Source organism: Scatophagus argus, chromosome 13 (assembly GCF_020382885.2).
Source record: "Scatophagus argus isolate fScaArg1 chromosome 13, fScaArg1.pri, whole genome shotgun sequence".
In the NCBI taxonomy this organism is placed as follows: Eukaryota; Metazoa; Chordata; class Actinopteri; family Scatophagidae; genus Scatophagus; species Scatophagus argus.
Window position 1 is genome coordinate 1,078,594 of NC_058505.1, and position 21,373 is coordinate 1,099,966.

Sequence of the window (21,373 nt, forward strand, 5' to 3'; positions counted from 1 at the left end):
GGCTGTTTTTTACAGTTATTCTGCAGGTCATGTGATTTCTTATAAACCGGTCTGATTCTCTGTGCTGCCTCCATTTGCTGCCCAAAGGTCAGGAGGCGTTTCCCTCTCACAGACGATATAATGTGTGAAACTACAGCCCTCCCTCAGAGGATCACACACTTTTCTCGTGTAAGTACACTCAGGCTGTTTTTGTGCTGCTGCATGTACCAGTTCTGCTTTGTATTTTTGCTTTGTATTCCTGCAGTTTCTGGTTGTTGAATCAAAGAGTGTAGCTGCCTTTTGAATTATGTAAACGATGAGTGCTGTGTGTAACCACACATCCCTCAAATCCTCCTTTAAACATTTGAGTGTCCCAAATAAATAGTAGAGCAATAAAAGAAAAGGAACAAAGGAGGTATAGAAGGATGCTGGTCCTGACTCTATTAATAAACAGGATACAGTCAACAAGTCATTAAAAGTCACTTTTTACTAAATATAAAGAGTTTCTCAGCCCAAATGATTAAAGAAGTTTCTTAATCCATGTTGAGCCAGTAAAACAGTATTTAAACTTGACAACATAAAAAAAAATACTTAAATTAGCATTAACATCCATTCCTCCAGAAAGTGCACAAACTGACAGATATCAGTTTGGATAACAGGAGAGTCACTGACCTGAACTAACCTACTTTCTGTTTTCTCTAGTTTAGAGATGGAGGCTGAAGCCAGCAGAACAATAGAGGTGGCATCCCTTGGCCGACCGTTCAGCCTTGGGATGCTGTACGACTGTCGTCAAGATACACTTGTTCCTGGTAAGATTTCACATGCAAAGTTACAAAATGCAACTCAGTCATAAGTTTCACTGAAGAAATGAATTCCAGTATTTTAATATAAATAATTATGTTGGAGGCTTAAATGGGAAAAGGGCTTGACAATTTCTGCCCTTGACAACCTTGCTAGTGTCACAAAAGCTGAATCTGAAAATTGCTGAAAACCAATAATACAAGTTAATTAATACAAGCTAGACTTCTCCTGTCTAGCCTGAAATGCAGTTTAACTTCTTCTCTACTTTTTGGCAGGCATAACACTGTGGAACCACAGTGACCTGGAAAAAAACACACGAGAAAGACCAAAACCTAACAGTGACTTTGAGATAGTTGCCTCTGAATCAATTGAGGACAAATCTTCAGCGCTAAAGGTTGAAGCCTCTCTGAAGGCCAGTTTCTTGGGTGGACTTGTAGAGGTTGAGGGATCAGCCAAATACCTGAATAATCATAAGACCTCCAAAAATCAGGCCAGAGTAACACTGAAATATAAAACTACCACAAAGTTTGTGGAACTGTCGATGGATCATCTTGGAAGAGGCAATGTGAAGCATCCGTATGTCTTTGATAAAGGATTAGCAACACATGTAGTCACTGGTATCCTTTATGGGGCTCAAGCCTTCTTTGTCTTTGACCGTGAGGTGTCTGAAAAAGAAGATCATCAAGACATTGAGGGTAACCTGAAGGTGATGCTAAAGAAAATTCCCTGTCTTGCTATAGAGGGTAAAGGTTCACTGAAAATGGAAGACAAGGACAAAGCACATGTTGACAAATTCTCCTGCAGCTTCTTTGGAGATTTTTCCCTTCAGAAAACTCCAACATCCTTTGAGGATGCAATACAAGTCTACCAAAGCCTGCCAAAACTGCTGGGAGCCAACGGTGAAAACGCTGTACCAGTGAAGGTCTGGCTGCTGCCGCTGACAAGTTTAGATTCTTCAGCTGCTAAACTCGTCCGTCAGATAAGCATAAGATTAGTTCAGGAGTCACAGAGTGTCCTGGAGGACTTCAGTGAGCTGGAAATGAGGTGTAATGATATACTGAAAACCACAACTGCACAACAGTTCCCACAAGTTGGCAAAAAGATTAAAACCTTCAAAGAGATGTGCTCTGAGTTCAAGCTGGAATTTCAACGGGTCCTAGCAACGAAACTTCCAGCAATCAGAGGAGGAGGTGAAGAGGAATCTGTGCTGGCTGAGATCCTGAAGAAGAGACTTTCTTCTCCTTTCAACAGCAAGAACCTGAACGAGTGGATGGACTGCAAAGAGAGAGAGATTTGCATTTTAAAGTCTTTCACCACCATGATGAAGAACACCAAGATCCTACCATCTCAAAATGGTCTTGATGAGGATGTTTTCAGTGCAGAGCATGCTTTGTGTTTTGTTTTCACCTCACTGGGAAATGCTGAACCGTACCTCTCAGCCTTATCAAACTACTTAAAAGAAACACCCAAACCAGGTGACCCTCAATACTCCCATACTCAAGATATAGAGAAGGATCAATGGTACCTTTCAAAAGAAGTGGCAGATGCAATGAGGAATAAAGCAAAGCTCTTCAGTGACTTTGCAGAGGCCAACATGGAGAAGAAGAACATTAAGTTCTTGACAATTGGTTTAACAAATGAGACACAAAAAGGTTCAAGCATCTACCTCTACAAAGATGGCTTTTCTGTCAGTGAGAACTTTGAGCCGCCATCAAAGCCTGAAACAGTAACAGCAAGTGACATAACCCACAACAGTGTGACCCTGAAGATTTCTCCACCAACGTTTGGAGCAGAGAACATCACCTCCTACTCTGTCGAGTACCGTGTCAGCGGAGAGGACGGATGGCAACAAAAGACTGAATCAAACGCTAAAGAAATCACAGTGAGCGATCTGAGTCCCAACACACAGTATATGTTCAGATGCAGAGCAGTGACCTCAGTAGGTGTTGGGCCGGCCAATGAAGTCACCGGTTCCGTTAAAACCTTACCTTGCAGCCCTCCTGGAAAACCACAAGCGGAATCAAACTCAAGTGAGATATCAGTTAGCTGGGAGAAACCTGCTGAGGTGGGACAAGATGTCCAGATTTTGAGCTACATTGTGGAGTACGCCAAAACAGACAACAAACGGCGAGAGGAGGATCTTCAGTGGAGCCAAATGATGTCAATAGCTGAAAAGGCGATCATTTCTGGGCTTCAGTCAGAGACAGATTATATTGTCAGGGTCAGATGTGATTGTGGTGGAGCTGGCAGAAGCAAAGAAAGCATCAGTGTTTATGTCTGCACAACAAAACGCGAATTTGCACGACTTGCAGAATACCTCAAACATATTAGCAAGAGTATACGCTCTGACTCTCCCTCAGTCTACAAACTGCCTCTGGAAAATGAGGACATGGACATCGATGGATGTCGGAAGTTCAACTTTGGCAAAGAAAGCATGAGGCAAAATCGCACAATAATGCTTCTTGGAGCAACCGGATCAGGAAAGTCAACTCTCATCAATGGAATGATAAACTATATTGTTGGCGTAGAGTGGAAGGACAGTTTCAGATTCAAAATAATTGATGAGGATCAGTTGAGATCACAAGCTGAAAGCCAGACTTCTGAAGTCACGGTGTACAAAATCAACCACCAGGAGGGTTTTAAGATCCCCTTCTCTCTGACTGTTGTGGACACACCAGGGTTTGGGGATACAAGAGGAATAAGCAGAGACAGGGAGATCACAGAGCAGATCCGAAGACTTTTCACCTCTGTTAATGGAGTCAGTGAGATTGATGCAGTGTGTTTTGTTACTCAGGCCTCTCTCGCACGATTAACAGCAACCCAGCGATATGTGTTTGACTCAGTACTCTCCATTTTTGGCAAAGATGTGGCGGAAAACATTGAGATGCTGGTGACTTTTGCAGATGGCAAACAGCCACCGGTTCTTGAGGCAATAAACGTCTCTGGGGTTCCATGTCCAAAAAATGACATTGGGCTTCCAGTTCACTTCAAATTCAACAACTCAGCAGTGTTTGCAGACAACAGAACCCTAAGTGACAGGGCCTGTGATGAGGATTCTGATGACGATGATGACAATTTTGATGAAATGTTTTGGAACATGGGTGCCAAAAGCATGGAGAAGTTCTTCACTGCTTTGGGTAAAATGACAACCAAAAGCTTGCTTATGACCCAAGAAGTTCTCAAAGAACGAAAGCAGCTTGAAACAGCTGTTGAAGGTTTGCAACCTCAAGTTAGAGCTGGATTAGCAAAGCTTCAAGAAATTAAAACAACCAAAGAAAAGATTAAAGAGCACGAAACAGCCATGACTTCAAATGAGAACTTTGAGATTGATGTGGATGTTATTAAGCCAGTGAAAAAGCAGCTCACCAACAAAGGAGAGTACATTACCAACTGCCAGAAATGTTCGATAACGTGCCACTACCCGTGTGCGATAGCAAATGACCATGAAAAACGTGGCTGTGCATCAATGGATGGGGCAGGGATGTGCACTGTCTGCCCTGGAAAATGCATCTGGAGTGTGCATTTCAACCAGACATACAGATGGGAGTACGAACAAGTAAAAGAGAAGCAGACAGTGAAAGAGTTAAAAGAAAAATACGAAAAGGCTTCAAAAGAAAAGATGACTGTTCAGGAACTGATTGAGAGGCAAGAGGAAGAGATTGTGCGCCTTCAAGACATGATAGTGTCCCTGATGGATCAGTCTGCTCACTGCCTAACTCGTCTGCAGGAGATCGCCTTGAGACCAAACCCCCTGACCACTCCTGAGTACATTGACATGCTGATTGAAGGGGAGAAGTCAGAGGCCAAAGAGGGTTACCAGGTTCGAATTCAGTCTTTGGAGGCCATGAAGGAGAGGGCAAAAATCATCTCCAAAGTAGCCAAACGAGACCAACTTACAAAAGCACAGGAGGAATTATCTGACGAAAAACAGGAAAGGCAAGAAAAGAAAGGCGTCCTTAAGAAAATAACAAATTTCTTTGGATTTTAGGGAAAAGCATGGCATATCATTGAGAGGCTGTTATAACAATATAAACCACAACGAAACTGGATGGATGAAACATGATCATAATTAATGTGTACATTTGGTATTGTTATCACAGTAACATCCTAACCAAGAACCACCCTGACCTGTAAGGTCATGTCTACATAACCTGAATGTTTTATAAATATGGAAATTTGCTTCTTATCATTTTTGAATTCTGTCATTTTGGGTGTTGGCGCCATTAACTTTTGCCACACAGACTTTTGTTTTGTTTGGGATTTTTTGTATGTATTTAGGACTTAAAATATACTCCAGTATTTAACATTCTAATATGCTTAATGTTTATGATTAAATTCTTTTAGTTTTGCAGCAGTTTCACTCCTCCAATAAAAACAGAAGTGACAAGTGGTGCCCCACAGGGTTCTGTCTTAGGCCCAGTTCTTTTTAGTCTGTATGTTACCCCATGTTATTACTATCTAACTGTTTTTGCTGTTGTTGTTTTGAAGATGTTGATGGCACAGAATCAATGAAAACACAGGGGCTTTAAAGGAATCTGAGAGGTTACACTGATTACAGATTTCAGATTTAACATTTGCTTTATATTATGACTCACTTTGTGTATTTGTCTTTATTTCTTTAATGTCATTTTTTTTATTTTTGCCATCTTGTACTTCAATAGTTAGAAAACTAATTTGCCTATCATGATGTCAGTACCAGATGTGGTATTAAACATGTTTGGTTTAACGGTGAAGACAACTTAATTACGTGAATTTTATGCAAATGAAAACAGAAAATAAATTGCTCTTGTTCGGTAAGTGTTGTGCTCTCTCTTTAGCCTCTCCTTACTCTAAATGTGTCATGCCTGATGTTTTTGTTATGCTTTGTTTTTTGATTTTGGAGTCCATGTGCCATGTTTCATGTTTGTCTTGTCATGTGTTTCCATGTGTTATGTTCAAGGTTTTTGTCATGTCCTGTTTTATTTTGAAGGTGTCACTTCCCCTGTGTGTCCTGTTCTCATGTAGCTTTGCTTTTGGTTTTCCTGATTGCTTTCTCCCTCCTGATGTGTGTCACCTGTGTCTCGTTGTCTTGTCTATTTAGTCCCCGTGTTCCCAGTCACCCGTGTCAGAGGGTTACTTTGTCTTTCACGTCAGTTTGTTGTATTGTCCTCAGTTCATGCCAGGAGACCTTTGTCTTGTCTTGTCTTGTCAGGTCTTGTCAGGAGTTTTTGTCTCAGTTTTTCTATGATCAATGGCCACAGTAAGTGTGAGCTTTTTTGAGTTTGAGTGAATAAAGGCCATTGTTCGGACCTCTGCCTGCCTGCCTTTTTGACTCTGCGTCGGGGTTCAGCCTTCTCTGCGTCTTTGTGACAAAATTATCCTTATTTATTGTTTCAGATCATTCAAATTCAAGTTACAAGGCTACATTTCACAACAGTAAGGAAACATCTGAATTGTTTTTAGACCTTATATGAATTATTGTTATTACGGCCAAACTGTTCCTGAAATACTTCTCGGTCTGAATGTGAGGTTTCCAAAGTCTCAGACTGCTGGACTCCCCTGAGGCCGAGTCAACCACCTTTAGCTTACTTGCTGAATTCCTGTATGAACATACAAAATGCCTGATATTACAGTTTGACATAAATTCACATTACACCAAATACTTATAAACGTCTGTCTGAAGGAATTTATTGCTGCTGTGTCTCTGAACTGTGCAGGCTTCGAAATCCTTTGGCCTGCACGGGAGGTTGCTGGCTGTACGTTTTTCTTTTATAATTTAGCAGTAACAAAGTACCTTCACTTATTATTTCTTAATCTTAAGCTGACATCATGACCGCAGAGATCTGAATGTCAGACTGTTTTCCCAGCAAAAGAAAACAAATCATCACCTTTCACTGTGCAGTGAAAAGAGAAGGGACAGACGGCGTGATGAAGGATGGCGAACGAGTTTATTTGTGTTCAGGAATGTCAGAGAACAAAAAGAGTCAACGTCGCAGCTGCCTGAAGGTCTCTGCAGTCTGATTCAACACACATGACAAAATCCACACTGAAACTTCCTCTGCAGGACACGTCACAACAAACAGCACACAGTGAACTACTGAAACACACACTTGTGCAGTATTGTACATGTAATACACACACTGAGGTTTGCTTTCTGTGGTTTTCTTGAGCAGTTAAACTTTAAAAAGTGAACAAATAATTTTTCTCACGACCCGTGAGGGAATTTTATTTGACCTAAACATCGGAGCAGCTTCTTAAACACAGCAACAAATGCAGAAAACCATTCAAATTTTGAACGTCTGTGAGACTTTTTCGTGAGGGTGTCGAGCTGCCACATTGAGTTTTACAATTAAATACAATAAAAACAAATTTTAAAAAACACAGCAAACAGTGGATGTGCAGAGTTTCTCCTTTTAGTTGCCATAATTTGTCGGCTTCTTAGCCCTTCACTGATGCCACACGCTGAATCTGCCTTTTCTCTCACACGGAGCAGAAGGCTCAGGGATTCGCACAACAGCATGTGTTGGTCGGTCGGTCGAGTCAGACGCAGCACTGTTTAAATATTTCAGCGGTTTGAGACCATCTCGCATGGGAGACGTGAGAAAGGATGGAAGCAGCTGTGCAAAAAAATTCAAACATCCTGTCACACCTCGACTCACCGTGAGAGTGAAGTGTTAGCTGAGAGGAAAGAGATCCTCCACATTACTGAGGTCGTGTTTACACCAACACCAGCTCACTCTGATGCTCTGAACACAGTGATGAGGCTGTCAGGCTGTGGAAGCAGAAGAAAAGTCACGGAAATTAAAGATGACAGAAAACCAAACTGTCAAAGTTCCTCCAACACTAACTCAACACGCTCGTTCTACAGCTGACGTTCATGTTCAGGTGATGAGTGACCACCTGTGCTAAACAGCAGGCCGGCAAAGGCCCGAACGGCCGCTGCCTGACGGCTTGTTGTGGATCTGCGCTCAGACATCCTCATCACCGCGTCAACACGTCTGCAGGCGCTTCTAAGCTCACAGAACGCTGCTGGCCTGCAGGTTAGCCACACGTGTTTCAATAAGTGCAACAGTTTTTATTGGCACGCAGATCCCGTTCAGCTCCACAACAGGTCGAACTGCCCACAGTTTAGGCTGTAAGGCAAAAGGAAACAGCACCCTCTAGAGGACAAACTCACCCTCGAGGTACAGCTTGCTTATTTGAATCACGGTCATCTAAAACATTTTGAAGTGCTGCCCTCATCGACTCCACATCGAGATGATCTCAAGTCGTGACGCGACTCACTCCTGTCCAGCATTTTCATATTTCAATAAACAATCAACAGAAATAAACGTCCTAAACAAGTGGCTGCTTGTTTTACATGACAATCCTTGTTCTAAATAGAAAATAACACAATGTAACAGACGAAACTTGACACCAGATGCTCAGTGAGAGCAACAAAAACGATCAGAGTTTTGCACTCATCACTTTCATCATTTTAAGTGAGTAAACTTTCCAGGGTTGTTCCACACCAGCTCACAGGGAGCCCACTTCATGTAGTGGATCTTCTTAAAAACTAAAGATTTCCTGTATATTCACAGGACCTTGCAGAAATCCTACAGTTCTGCTCCAAATACATTTTTAGTTCTGAACTTTTAAATCCAGCACGCAACAAACCAAAGTGAAACAAGCCAACTTCCTGAAAAACGGGTTCGACAGGAAACACAAAGATAGAAAAACCTGAAGTCACACAGAGAGTGAAGCACTGTGATAGTACAGCCAGAGAAAAGCACGAGAAACCATTTAAAAATGATTAAATGACGCAGCGTCACTGTAACATCTTTACTTCTGGCTTTTATGAATGTGGTCTCTGATGGCTGATGTGCTGCAGATGATCCTCAGGGTTTCCTGGAGGTTCGGTATAAATTTCAACCCAATCCAGTGAAAAACAAGCCATCAGTGACGCTCAGAAAACACAAGCAAAGAAGCTGAAAAATGATGGAACTTCAGCTCTGAGAACCAAACTTCAAAGATTCACGGCTGGTGAGTCGAGCTGTAGGATTCTGCAACGTCTCATGACTTTAACAGACGTTTTCTGCATTCTGGGTGAGCTGGATGGTGGACTGACCCAGTCCAAATCCTTCACAGCTTTCTGCCGCTCAGAACATCAACACTGAGATTTAATTTCCCTTCATCAGGCTGGTTGATTTAATGGACGGATGCTCGTCCGTGCAGCACAACACACGTCAGAACGCCTGTGCCGTCAGCTCAAAGAACCACATCAAGACCCGCCACCGTCCCATTTTTAACGCAACAACTTTATCACATCTGCTCCCAGATCAGCACTCGCACTGCTCACATTTCACATTTCATCTGCAGCGGCTGTGATTCAGGAGGACTTGGCAGCAGTGGGCAGCAAGTCTCTGCTATACTATCTACTATCATTTTGAAGTGATGAAACTGTTTCATAGCTTATCATCATGGTTGCAGTAAGCAACAACAAACACAAGGGGGCGCCAACACAGCATGAACTGGACTGACTCTCAGAACCCATCAGTTACAAACACGAATAATAGTTGTTGCTCCGAGACAAAACGTTAAAGAGTTACTGGTCCCAGCTTCTAAAATGGAATATGAATATGTTTGGCTGGACATAGCAAGCAATTTATAGCAAACAGGATAAGATGGATCATTTTCACCTCATTATTCACCTGGTGGGACTTAAAGGAGCGACTTGTGTGTCAGCTGTGACCCAGCATGTTGTGCTAACACTGAGGCTGCTCTTATGGCACTCTGGGAACACTGCTGTGATTGGACTCTGCAGCACAAACACTTCAAACACAAAAACAGAACGACAAAAAGGGCTTTAAACAAAACTGGTGGCAAAAGAAGCCTGGGTTCACGTCAGAGAGGGAGAGGACTCAACATGGCATCTGATTTCTGTGTTCCTCCTCTAAACATTCGACTTCTGAGGGACACACTGAGACGAAGCACGTGTCTCAGTGTGTCCCTCAGTAGCCCAGGTCCAGCTTGATTTCGTGTTCAAAAATGGCGATTAGCAGCATTATGCAGAAGCCCAGCAGGATGCCGGCGTTCTGCAGCAGGAAGAAGCCGCAGTGGCTGAAGCCGTGATCTCCGGCGTTGTTGTGCAACATCTCAGGCACCTGGGAAGAAAAATAACAAACAGGAAGTCACGCCGATCAATGACTGGTTTCTACACCCCAGACACAGATTTAAAAAGAGCTCATTTTATAGCTTTAAGAGAAAAATGCACCTTCCAGCAACTCAACTGTTAATGTAATGTAACATGTAATGTTGGAGACTGGCGACCAGTCCAGGGTGAACCCCGTCCCTCGCCCGTAGTCAGCTGGGATTGGCTCCAGCGACCCTGCGACCCTGACGGATAAGCGGTATAGAAAATGGATGGATGGATGTAATGTTGGATTTAACAGTCTGCTTTACAGAGCGCAGTGTGGGGCAGCAGCCACAAGAGGTCAGCCTGCCGTCTGTTTTCCAGACAGCAGCGGTTTGTGACAGCTCACCTCTCATGTGTTTGTTCTTATACACCTGTCATGTGTGCAGGTTGTACTGTGTGTGTGTGTGTGTGTGTGTGTGTGTGTGTGTGTGTGTGTGTGTGTGTGTGTGTGTGTGTGAGAGAGAGGAGGCCAGCTGGTCCTGACGGCTGCAGCTGAAGCACCACAGACACTCAGGCTCTCAGTCGAGACCCGTTGAGTGGACACAACAGAAGCTGCTGACCGGATGAGAGCAGACGAGTTTCAGTTCTCCCAAACTGCACTTGACACTCACTTCCTAACTTCCTCAACACTTCATTTATTCCACAGTCCACACAGAAATGTGTGTGCTGTACTGCGTTCGAGATGTTTCTGGGTGGCGGTGGTGTGTCGGCCTGCAGCCTGTGGAGTCTGGACTCCACCATGTTGAGCCACACACACAGCCTTCAGCTGCGTTCATGTTTGTCTGCTGTGCCGCTGACTCACCATGTCCACCAGAGCCACGTACATGAAGAGTCCAGCTGTCAGCGCGAATATCCACATGGAGATGTTCTCTGCGTACTGACCGATCAAGATGCCGGTCACCATGCCAAAGTAGGCCATCATGGCGGACAACACGTTATACAGAATGGCCTGACGCACTGTCATACCGGACTTCAAGAGCACCGCAAAGTCACCTGGGAAACAGAGTGAACAGTTAACTCCATCGAAGAAAAGACCACAAGATGACCACAAGACATCTGATAACGACGGGTTTTACCTGCCGTCACTCTTACAGGTGAATCAGAGATCATGTGAAGGCCTTACCCAACTCGTGAGGCAGCTCGTGACAGAAAACAGCCACAGAAGTACTGAGGCCGCTGGACAGACTCTCAGTGAAGGCAGCTCCTGTAACACGCAAACTCTGTGAGCACGACTGCCGTACGACAATGATGGGACATGCAAACGTTAGCTACTGCTAGCACAGTAATGTGTTTGTACAACAGTTAACAAGCTAACAAACGCACAGCAAGCTAACCTGCTGAAGGTTAGCATATTAACAAAACGTCAGTTCTTTTTGTTGCCTGCTCAGTCTGTGATGCTTCCTGTCTTTGATGTTAAAATACACATCACAAATGTGTTCTGTGTTTGACATGAGAACAGGAAGTATCGCCAAACCGCGACCACTTGTCACCTCGACTTTTTCAAAGAGCTCTTTACGATTCACGCTGTTGCGCAGCAGAGATCGGTTTGTCAGCGACGAAGTCGGCTACAGCTAACGGCGGCATGGCAGAGCAAGCGGCATTTGTCTAATCACTCTCACTGCCAGAAGGGGGAGACAGACGTTCCACACGACTGGTCTAAACTAAGAAAATGCTTGTGTTCCTGTTACGCCCGGTTAGCATACGACCAAGCGGACCTCTGAGGTAGATCATGAGTAACACCCGCTCACCGATGGCCAGGCCGTCGCTGAAGTTGTGCAGCCCGTCTCCCATGATGACCATCCAGGCGAGCGTGGCCACGCCGGCCTGCTGGAAGTGCTGCTCGGAGTAGGAGTGGGAGTGGCTGTGAGGGTGGTGGTTCTGGGAGTGGTGGTGGTGCAGGATGTGGTGGTAGTCATGGTGGTGGTGGTGCATGCTGTCGGCCTGCCCCACCGTATCGTGGAAGTGGGAGTGGCATTTGTTCTCGCAGTCCTGGGCGGTGTAGGTCGCAGACCCCGACGCTCCGTCGTAATCCTGCGGAGAGACAATGGACACCTGCGGCGCCAGCATCACCTGCTCTTCCTCTGCAACGCCGCCACCGCCGCCGTGCAGGCTGCTGGAGTGGTCGCCAAACATCCCGGCACCATTGGTCTCCACATCTGGAGAAATACAACAAACCGGCATCAGAAAGTACTCAAAATGAAAGGCCGAGTGAGTCGGACCCCACGGCAGCACGAGTCTTACAGCAGGATTTTGTTTGCTGCTGATGAAACAGACACCTGTAAGTCTGCATTCAGACAGTTTCATGGTTTCAGATCGTTTTTTCCCCTCGGAGACCGCGTGTTTGTCGTGGTGTCTCACCTTCGGGTGGCTTCAGGTCGTTCTCCTCCAGAGCAGGCTGCTTCTCTGGATCCGCTTTGTCGTTCTGATCCCACTTCTTCTGGATCTGTTTGGATGGCAGCAACAACCCCACATTAACCCTCGTGGTTTAACGCATCAGTTTCCATGGTGATTACACTCTCCACAGGTCGTCTAAAATATTCAGAATCACGTCATGAATGGCATCCATTTTTGATCAAATCTGACCTTTTGTTTCTTGTCTTTGTACATTTTTCCCAGCGTCAGGAAGTGTTCGATCAGAAACATGAAGTAGACTCCAGCCAGAGCCGTCAGGCCCTTCCACACAGCGTCCAGGTTTTCCTCTGGCTCACTGTGGAGGTGATGTTCCTCTGAGTCCTCGTGGTGGTGGTGGTGGCCTCCCTGGGACTGAAACGTCCACAGAGTAAACATATTAAGAGACCGACAAGATGAGGCCGAAAGGCCAGGAATAAATGAAAATATAGACGAGGAACATGAAGCCCGTGTGGTACAGAAAGCGGGTTGTGGTCAACCTGACGTGACTCACGTGAGGGATGAGGTGAAGGAAGGCATCGCCGCTCAGCGTGCCGACAGCCAGCGCCACCAGGAAGCTGAGGAGGAACTTGAAGAAAACTCTGCTCATGAGCGGGATGAGGACGACGCCGAGCAGGGACAGCAGGCTGATGACGGTGATGGAGACGAAGCCGCCGACCCACGCTGCAACACGCAAATCAAACACTTCATCCAACCGCTACTTCTTCGCAATTATAACGTCAACACTTAACCCACAAACATAAACAATATGTGAAACTATTAGTGTTGCTGTGCAATTTTATACATCCCAGTATTAGTCGATCACAGTCTTACCTATCGCGATGCTTTTGCCAGTTTCTCCAGCAGCGCGCTTGCTGTGGTCGCGGTGTGAGCTGTTGTGGTTTCCATGGTGACTGTGACTATGGTCTAGGAATGACAACTCAGAGTAACTCAGTCTGGCTTTGAACTACAATCAGACTACAAAACTCCATTAAAAAATTTACTGAAAATAAATGAATTACATCAACTAAAACATGAGGGTGGAGAGCAGTAACCTCCGGGGCTAAAAATGACTGCACTAAAAACTGCACTTCCACGAACGGCCACTGGAGGGCGGCTCCAACAGTGAGTCAATCTCTGTGAGACCTCCACGTTAAAATGTCCAACTTTACAGCCTGGTACAAAGGACAGCTGTGGTTTCCCCTTCATGTTTTACACAACTAACTTAATTATATCAAGGCTTAAAACTGTGCATAATTAAGGACGAGGCCACTTTGAGTGACTGCTTGCCGCTAGCCGTCAGAACCACGTTAACATGCGTTTTCATTAAAAAAACATGACCTCTTCCATCAGAGGGCTCCTACCTCTCTCCCCGTGTAGGATGCACACTCCATCATCAATCTGGTGGAGGAGGGCGGGGCACAGGAAGCTGAAGTCACTGGGGGTCACTCCCACCTTCAGAGACATCCCGTGTGAGGAGAGGATGTGGGAGGCGTTCAGACACTGAACATAAAGTGATAAAGAGACACAAAGTCATTTTACACTCGACTCACACCTGGACCGTTTTGTTTTTATTTTCTGTACACTTTGTGCTCACTTTTCTGTCCAGAAAATTCAACTAAAATCAAATTAAATCAGGACAAGAAAACCATCTGATGTTAATGTGTCTCACAGCAGCCAATGAGCTTATGTTACTTACTGTCTAATGCTGAAGCACTGAAGAGTCGTGTGCTTAAAGCTTATGCTGACCGCTAGATCAGATTCTTTGAGCGTTTTATTTCATTTACTTTGTGATTCTGATCCAAACTGGATTTCATTGTTAAGTTCTTCACTGAAACACTGACACCCTGAGCAACTGACAGACGTTCAAACAAAGCCAAGCTAATGCCGTACCCCTACACCGTCTGCACTTCGGTTTCGAGGAAGATCCTGGTCTGTGTGGTCTTGCTCATGGTCGTGATCGTGGTCGTGGTTGTGGTCGTGGTCGTGGTCGTGGTCGTGGTCGTGATCGTGATCGTGGTCGTGGTCGTGGTCGTGATCGTGATCGTGGTCGTGGTCGTGGTCATCCCCCTGGTTGACTAGAGCTGTCTGCGTCTGGCTTTCAGTGACCAGTCTCCCAGAAGACATCCTGGTGGTGTCTGGACTGCTGTCTTTTGTCTTATCATCCGGATGCACCACCAGCTGGGCGCTGTACGCCGCCGTGGTGTCGACCTCCTGAGCTGCCACCATGCTCTTTTTGTCGTGCAGGTTGTGATGGATGTCCTTGTCTCTGGAGACTTCAGGACTCTTTGGAAACTTTCTGGGATGTGAGGGTTTGGCGTGGACGTGTTTCTGGTCATGAGAGTTGTTTTCATCATGATTCTGGTGGTGATGGTGGCCTTCATGATGGTGGACATGATGATGATGGTGGTGGTGGTGGTGGTGGTCATGGTGGCCTGGCTGCTCCTGATGTTGCACCATACCAGTCCTGATGCGATCCAAACCCACGTTTTGTAAGAGACGCTTTAAACCGGCCAGAGAGATGGTGCCATTTTCTCCATATCTGAAACATCAAACATTCATCAAGCATTGCACCCAACAACTCAGAGTTTCAGTCATCCGCTAATATCCAGTTTTTACAGGTAAAAACGTCTGACATATTTAAATCTCTCCAGTTGCTGGACCAGAATCTCTCCATCTCTGGATTATGTACAAAGCCAGAAGAAATGCAGAACATATGCGCTCAATTTGAAATTACTGAACTTGAGATTAAAAAGTGTTGGTGTGTCGGGGCCTTGCAGACTGTTGTGTGTGGAGGACCAATCAGAGCGCAGGATCAGAGCTGCTGCTCAGCTGCTGAGAGCTGTGAAGCCCTGGAGGAGAGCTGGGAAGCCCTGGAGGAGAGCTGGGAAGCCCTGGAGGAGAGCTGGGAAGCCCTGGAGGAGAGCTGCGAAGCCCTGGAGGAGAGCTGCGAAGCTCTGGAGGAGAGCTGCGAAGCTCTGGAGGAGAGCTGCGAAGCCCTGGAGGAGAGCTGCGAAGCCCTGGAGGAGAGCTGCTGGCAGAGCTGGAGCTTTCTGTTCTGATCCGGAGACGTTCACCAGCAGGAGGAGAGCTCACACTTTACTCTGTTAATGTTTCTCAGCCTGTCTGCAGCAGCCAGCTGTAATGTAGGCTGCAGACTGGATTCACTGTACACAATAATTTAACTTAAAACACTTGAATACATTACACTTTGTTTCTTTTATTGAACAACACATTTAAAAAAAAATAAAAGCTTACAAGTCATTTTCCATTCTTGATTCTAATTCAAGGGAAAATTCAACAAACTTTAAATATGTTCTATTGTGTGCAGTACATTGTGAAAGTGTACATCATAAAATATTAAAAGACTGACTCAGTGAGTTTTGTGTTGTTTCAGTTACTGCCAGGAGCTAACCTGTTGAAAAGAGCTTCCAGGTGTTGTCTCTGGCTCAGCTCAGCTCTCTGCGAGTCGACCACAGCGGACAGTAAACGCACCGCGCCGTTTGTCTCACTGCTGGACGGGCTGCACTCCGAACCCACCGAGCCGCCGCTGCCGGAAAGACTCGCAGTGATGAGAAACATCACGGCCACAGCGGCTCGTCTCTTCATCTCCTCCGTCCTCATCGTCCACTCTGCTGGGAAAAGCAGGACGTCCTTGACGCTTCACATTCACTGCTGAATAAGACAGAACAGTTTTCACAAAAAGACAAAATCACACACTTTATGAATGTAGTTTTCAAATGTTTTCAGACAGAAACACTGACAGCTGAACTGACTGGTCAAACAATGAATGACTCAGTCAAAGGTTTCTTCTGGGAGTTTTTCCTGTGAGCCCTCTCCGGGCTGAGGATGTTGCTGATGTGATGTAAAGTCCTTTGAGACAAACCGCTTGTCTGTCTGTGTTTGTACTCTGCTGTCAGTGTGTCAACATGTTGGACTGTCCTTACTGATGAATTCATTACTACAACAGAGCCAGCTCTGCACACCTCACACACTGCTGACAGCCTTCAGTCCCACCACATTTTCTAAGCTCTAAGCTAAACGCGCAGCTGTCTGTAAAGTAAAATCAGCAGAACAAAGCTGGAAAACACGTGTAAAGTAGACTCACTTCAAAACACAGTACAAGTGTGTTACGTTGTACTTTAATGTACTCGCCCTCCAGCGCTGCTGCTGAATCACCTCACAGTGACTGTAGCTGAACACGTCCGACGGGCATTTCAGGGAATTAACGCTATTAACACCATGGACACGTCACTGAACATGTGTCAGATGGGCCAATTTACGGAAGAGCTTTAAACGGATTATACTTAATTCCGGATTCAAATTATTATAAAACACCAACTGCTTGTTATTACAATAAAAGCCCATTAGATCACACTTTGCTGACCACACTGCCCGCCAGCTGAGTTACAAGTTGTGACACACAGTTGTGTTTTGAGAAGACAGATGGAAACCGATTAGAAAACGACAAATACGTTGGCAGGTTTTTGTTGGATGTTTACCCGAACTGAAGAGCAGCTTCTGGCTGATTGGATTACAGAAGGTTCGGTTATGTTGAGACGCTGTTCGTCCTTTCACACGAAAAGGATGCTAAACTTATAGGTTTTCTAAACGGAGTCCGGCGATCGGCGATCGGCTCACACGACCGCTGAGAGCATCAGATGTTTCGGTGGCCAAAACAAACAGCTCATCATCGGCGTTAACGGCGCCTCTTATCTCACGCTACTCACACAGCTAATACCAACACGGCCGAAGCCTCCTCGTCTCTTCTACATGGACCGTGAATTAGCTGGATTAGCCTCCCTGCTAGCTGCGGGTATTTCGTTATATTTCTCGTAGGATGATGCTGACTGGTGGCATCTGCCGGGCGGCTGCGGCCCAGGCTCGGGCCTCGTGCTGCTGCTGAGGCTCGGCCTCCCCGTGCACTGACATCAAGCCATCAAAAGAAGAAAACCAGCCTCTCCCGGTACAATCCGCCAAGCGTGTCTGTGTTGGAGCAGAGACACACGCTCACACCGGAGGTAAACAGTAACACGTTGGGTTTCTGCGCTCTGCACCAGCCCGGTGCCGTGTGCACAAAGACGGCAAACCCGGAAACTGAACCGCAGGAGCTGCCGCCGCCGTGCGGAGGGACCACGCGTCGTGTCCACCCGGACACAAATCACAGCAAAACAAGCCTTTAACCGTGTGGAAATAACTTACAGTGGACCCGGGGGTTGTTTTTATCCGCTCCCGGTGACGTGCGAACGCTTCGCGGTGCCGCTCGGTCCTCCTCGGTTCTGGAAATGAAGTCTAAAAGGATGTGGTTTATGTCGCCTTCAGGGGCTGCCGGAAATCTGACAGACATAGCGTGCAGAAGGAGGGAAAATGTAGAGTCGACGTAAGCACCGCTGTAGTACATCCGTGGACCAAATCCCTGAGGGGGGCTTAAGTCCCATTTGCATATGAAAACGCCGCGTACCTCAATAGAAGCTTTTCACCGTATGAAACAAAAGGGTTTTATTTTTACATCTGTCATTAAAATATTTGCTATTATGAGTGCAATGTGAGCTGTGCATTGTGAGCTTGATGCCGTGGACAACGCATATGATAATAAAAATGCAAGAATGTGATCAAATTAATAAACATTTTCATTTAAACTGCAGCAGGTTGGACATTTCTCCCCTGTCAGGGGCCACTCGTCGTCCACTCGGGGCCCTTTGTGGGCCACCGTGGAAACATGGCGGCGTGACATGGCAGACTTCGAGGAAGAGGAGCCACTCCCTCTGTAGATGTACCAGGCTCATGCTGAGCTGTATTTGTACTGATCATCTGGAGCAGCAGGAGTTTGTGGGTGGGCAGCTGGGACTGATGCAACACAGAACATACATCCTCTCCCAGCTTTTGGACTTTTGGTCCTGTTCATTCAAACTTTACCTGTCGGGTAGAGTGGAGTGAGATGAACAAGCAAAAGAGGGAAGAAAAACATGGAGGTGAAAAGCTGACAGAGAGGAGGCTGGAGGCCCCGTCCAGCCACAGTTTTTAAATAACAAATGATTAATCTGGTGCCTTTGCCAGTCAGTCATGTGAGCCTGAAGGCAGCAGAGAGCAGCCCAGTAAGCCCAGTCACACCAGTTCAGCTGTGAGCCACAGTTCTGCAGCACTAAGACAGAAAAGATACAAGTGTTTAAGACTGTTTTATATCTTGACACAGTGTTGACTGTTAAAGCAGCGGATTTGATTTGAAGCTTTGCCGTGGCAGAATGAAGCTGCATGAAGGCGTCTCACAGGCAGATACACTCCGCATGCTAACCGCTGAAAGCCTCACTGCTCAGGCTTCATGTAATGCAGGACAGCAACCACAGAAACTCAGAGGGAGGATTTTCCAAGCAGCACGTGAAGGCAGCACAGGGGGGACTGGAAGCAGATGCTGCTGTGAAGGAAGACAGCAGGACATGTGACTGGACTTTGGCAGCATGTGACTGCACCACCAGGGTTCAGGTCTGTGGGAACCAAGAGACCAGGGGGGATTAGACCTGTTCAAGATCAGGACACACTCAACTTAAGTTTAGATTTAGTTCTGATGAAAGAGGGCCTCAGACGAACACTCTGTGCCCCCAAGTCATAAATGTTGAACCAATTAAATGTATTCCTTTCATTCATAATGTCCAAATTACAAAATCATCATCATCTCGTGGTGGATTGTAGCTAAATACTCAAGCAGCCGTACTGAAGTACAAATTTAAGGTATTTTGCTTTTTCTGAGACAAAAACTTCTTATTGTAAATTTGATTTCTGTAGTTTGATAGATCGACTCAGTACATGGTGCACTGCGATGAGGTAACGGTAAAGGCATCTGAGCCGATCCCCACACTCAGATCTGGAGCTGAACCCGCCCGCAGGACAAACACCCCACATGTGATGTTTAGCATTCAGAGAGCAGCAGGGAGGAAGCTCAGCCATCTTTTCCACAGAAGCCCCCCACGCTGTTCCACCACACGCGCCCGACAGCGATGGGGCCGACGATCGTGAGAGCTGATTCTGGATGTTTTCTTTGGTGTGTCTGAAACACTGTTCCACTGCTGTCCTGTAATCTGAGCTGGACTTACCTTGATGAACTGGCTTCAGGCTTAAGAAGAAGGAGAAGGAGAAGCTGAGAGCTCCTGCCCAGAAGAACAATATTGGTTCTGGACTCGTTTCTGTTGGACTGTAGTGTTGTGTGAGGAGCTGCTCTGTTCCAGCAACACGACGTCACAACTTAACATTTGAATAACTAACTCATGCACTAAATATGATTTTGTACTTTATTTGAGTATTTCCATCTTACACTGCTTTACAGATGGACTTTAATTCAGTTCAGTTCAATTTATTTATGTAGTGTCAAATCACAACAACAGTTGTCTCATGACACTTTCCAGTCAGAGCAGGTCCAGACCAAACTCTTTAAACCCTTAGCAGTTTATGCTGAGCCTCCTGTACCTTGTTTTTGGGATGTTGTAGTACTCAGGTGTACCAGCAGATGGTAGCAAAACCACCCGACAGATAAAGTTTATGAGCGAGCTGAACTACCATGACAGCTACTGATTAGATGTAATTAATCAGAAATAAAGAAGAAATAATAATAAATGGAGCACTTTGCGTATTTCTACTAAAGATACGTTTTGCTTAAGTAAATACTAGAGTATTTTTTCATTTTGGAATTTCTAGTTTTACTTCAGTCAAAGATCTGAGTACTTCATCCATTGCTGTCGAGTGTTTGGACAGCCTGTGGTTCAGTAACCGTCCTCTGTCTCACTGCATGGTAACTGGAGTAATACTTTAAATGTCCACAAGGGGGCGACTCCTGACAACAAACCCCTCTGTGGGCCGTGAGTCAGGTGGATATTTGGGAGGAGACACCACCTCTGCAGCTCTGCTCTGCTGGTGACTGACATGATGCTTTACATGAGTGTTGGAGCAGCATTTTACTGCAGTCTAAAACATTTTACTGAAACAGCAACATCTGAATGTTACACCACTTGGTGGCAGCAGAGCTGTGCTGGACTGTACTGGACTGTGCTGGACTGTACTGGACTGTGCTGGACTGTGTTGGACTGTGCTGGACTGTGTTGGGCTGACTCCACATGCTGCGAGGCCCACAGGTCTTCTGAAGGAACATGCTCCCCAAAATGTCCAAAATGTCACTTATGAATATCCATCCATCCATCCATTTTCTATACCGCTTATCCGTCAGGGTCGCGGGGGAGCTGGAGCCTATCCCAGCTGACTACGGGCGAGAGGCGGGGTTCACCCTGGACTGGTCACCAGTCAATCGCAGGGCCAACACACAAAGACAAACAACCACACACTCTCACCGGAGAAAACCCACGCAGGCACAGGAAGAACATGCAAACTCCACATAGAAGGGCCCAGACCGGGATTTGAACCTGGAACCCTCTTGCTATGAGGCGACAGCGCTAACCACTGCACCACCGTGCCGCCCACTTATGAATATCAAAAAAAAAAAAAAAAAAGAGTTTTCCTTCCTGTGTCTGATTGGGATTCAGTGTAATCTCTTTATTTCTACGGGCAGTGAAAATAAATAGCTTACAGAGCAGAGATTTTCCTAAGAAGATTCAGAAGACGTCCACCTTCTGTTATTTATTTCAGCTATCGTGGGGTTCAGCCCTCAGGAAAAGAATCCCAGACAAAGTCCTTATGGGCGAGCCTCTCCACACGGCAGCCATCTTAGTTTTTAATCAGCACTCGTTTTTTCACACCTTTATCTGTGTTTAGAGACCGCCTGTATCCATGACAACAGCCGTCTCACTTGGTCTGTGATTGGAAAACTAGTTTGCTGTAATGGACAAGTAAAGACGTTTGCTCTTAGCTTCGATGAGTCAGAGGTTTTGGCCTGATGGCGTCGGTAGAAAAGAGGATGTAAACCCATGAATATGTGCTCAGAGAAATTTAAAGGAACAGGGAAACCAGAGATGAAAACTACAGTACTTCTACTGCACTACTTCTACTGTACTTCTACTGCACGTGTGTTCTGAACAGGTTCACAACCACTGATGTGACTAAAGATGGCCG

At 45.7% G+C, this 21,373-nt stretch overlaps 2 protein-coding genes across 6 annotated transcripts; one reads left to right on the forward strand and one right to left on the reverse strand.

Annotated features, from left to right (window-relative positions):
- The first annotated feature begins 149 nt into the window (after window positions 1-149).
- On the forward strand, window positions 150-6,617 carry LOC124069072. The gene is made up of 3 exons (XM_046407795.1): window positions 150-168; window positions 682-788; window positions 1,056-6,617. The coding sequence occupies exons 2-3, from the start codon at window positions 689-691 to the stop codon at window positions 4,766-4,768; spliced, it is 3,813 nt and encodes a 1,270-aa protein (XP_046263751.1). The 5' UTR covers window positions 150-168; window positions 682-688; the 3' UTR covers window positions 4,769-6,617.
- A 71-nt stretch (window positions 6,618-6,688) lies between these two features.
- slc39a6 (solute carrier family 39 member 6) lies at window positions 6,689-18,216 on the reverse strand. Of its 5 annotated transcripts, none has more exons than XM_046407799.1 (12): window positions 17,525-18,216; window positions 15,738-15,994; window positions 14,216-14,864; window positions 13,687-13,825; window positions 13,157-13,249; window positions 12,837-13,006; window positions 12,518-12,697; window positions 12,293-12,377; window positions 11,683-12,090; window positions 11,058-11,138; window positions 10,737-10,927; window positions 6,689-9,902 (listed from the first exon to the last, which is right to left on the reverse strand). In XM_046407799.1, exons 2-12 carry the CDS (start codon window positions 15,944-15,946, stop codon window positions 9,750-9,752), a joined length of 2,358 nt encoding a protein of 785 aa, XP_046263755.1. In that variant the 5' UTR covers window positions 15,947-15,994; window positions 17,525-18,216; the 3' UTR covers window positions 6,689-9,749. The 5 variants fall into 5 exon arrangements, with proteins under 5 accessions (XP_046263755.1, XP_046263752.1, XP_046263753.1 ...); XM_046407796.1 differs by having other exon boundaries at window positions 15,738-15,997; XM_046407797.1 differs by lacking the exon at window positions 17,525-18,216 and adding an exon at window positions 17,053-17,485 and having other exon boundaries at window positions 15,738-15,997.
- Between the last annotated feature and the right edge of the window lie 3,157 nt (window positions 18,217-21,373).